Source organism: Zerene cesonia, chromosome 7 (assembly GCF_012273895.1).
Source record: "Zerene cesonia ecotype Mississippi chromosome 7, Zerene_cesonia_1.1, whole genome shotgun sequence".
Taxonomy (NCBI): Eukaryota; Metazoa; Arthropoda; class Insecta; order Lepidoptera; family Pieridae; genus Zerene; species Zerene cesonia.
The window spans coordinates 5,390,305-5,390,847 of NC_052108.1; the positions used below are offsets into that span (position 1 = coordinate 5,390,305).

At 33.9% G+C, this 543-nt stretch overlaps 1 protein-coding gene across 1 annotated transcript in view; it reads right to left on the reverse strand.

The window, feature by feature from the left end:
* Window positions 1-543, reverse strand: part of LOC119828226 — a 4,710-nt gene that overhangs the window by 1,644 nt on the left and 2,523 nt on the right. The window contains exon 4 of the mRNA XM_038350330.1: window positions 4-105. Coding sequence (XP_038206258.1) covers window positions 4-105 — 102 coding nt within the window. The remainder of the gene's footprint in view (window positions 1-3; window positions 106-543) is intronic.

Genomic DNA, 543 nt, shown 5'->3' on the forward strand with positions numbered 1-543 from the left:
AACGATCGCCATAAACTGTATAAGTGAACGCGCCGCCTCCTCCTCGCATCGTTCCTCAGCAAATATCTCGAAGAATGCTTTCTCCGATGCACTTGATGTTTGAACCTGTGATAAAGGAGATTCTTGAAAGCTAACAGACAGCGCTGTTCATATTATCTGTCAATAAAATCCCTCCTTGGTTTCCTCGGAGCTTAAAAGGAAATTGATAAAAGGCTCCATTGTTAACTATGAGTTTTCTTGACGCTCTAAGTTAATTCAATTTTTCCTGTTGAAATACATTTTATGAAATAAAGTTATATAATTTAGCAAAAGCAATAAGGTTGTTATTGTCAATTAATATGAATATAGCTCATATTTAAAGCAACCGATACAAATAACGATACACGTTTATAAATATTCGAAGAACTAATAAATGTTTGTCTAGACATACTAATATGTGACGCAGACGCAACATATTCATATGTTTAAAGTAGGATTTTTATTGAGTCTTGAACTTTATTTGTCGATAACGATTGAAGAATCGTTCACCAGCTTCAAGATTTC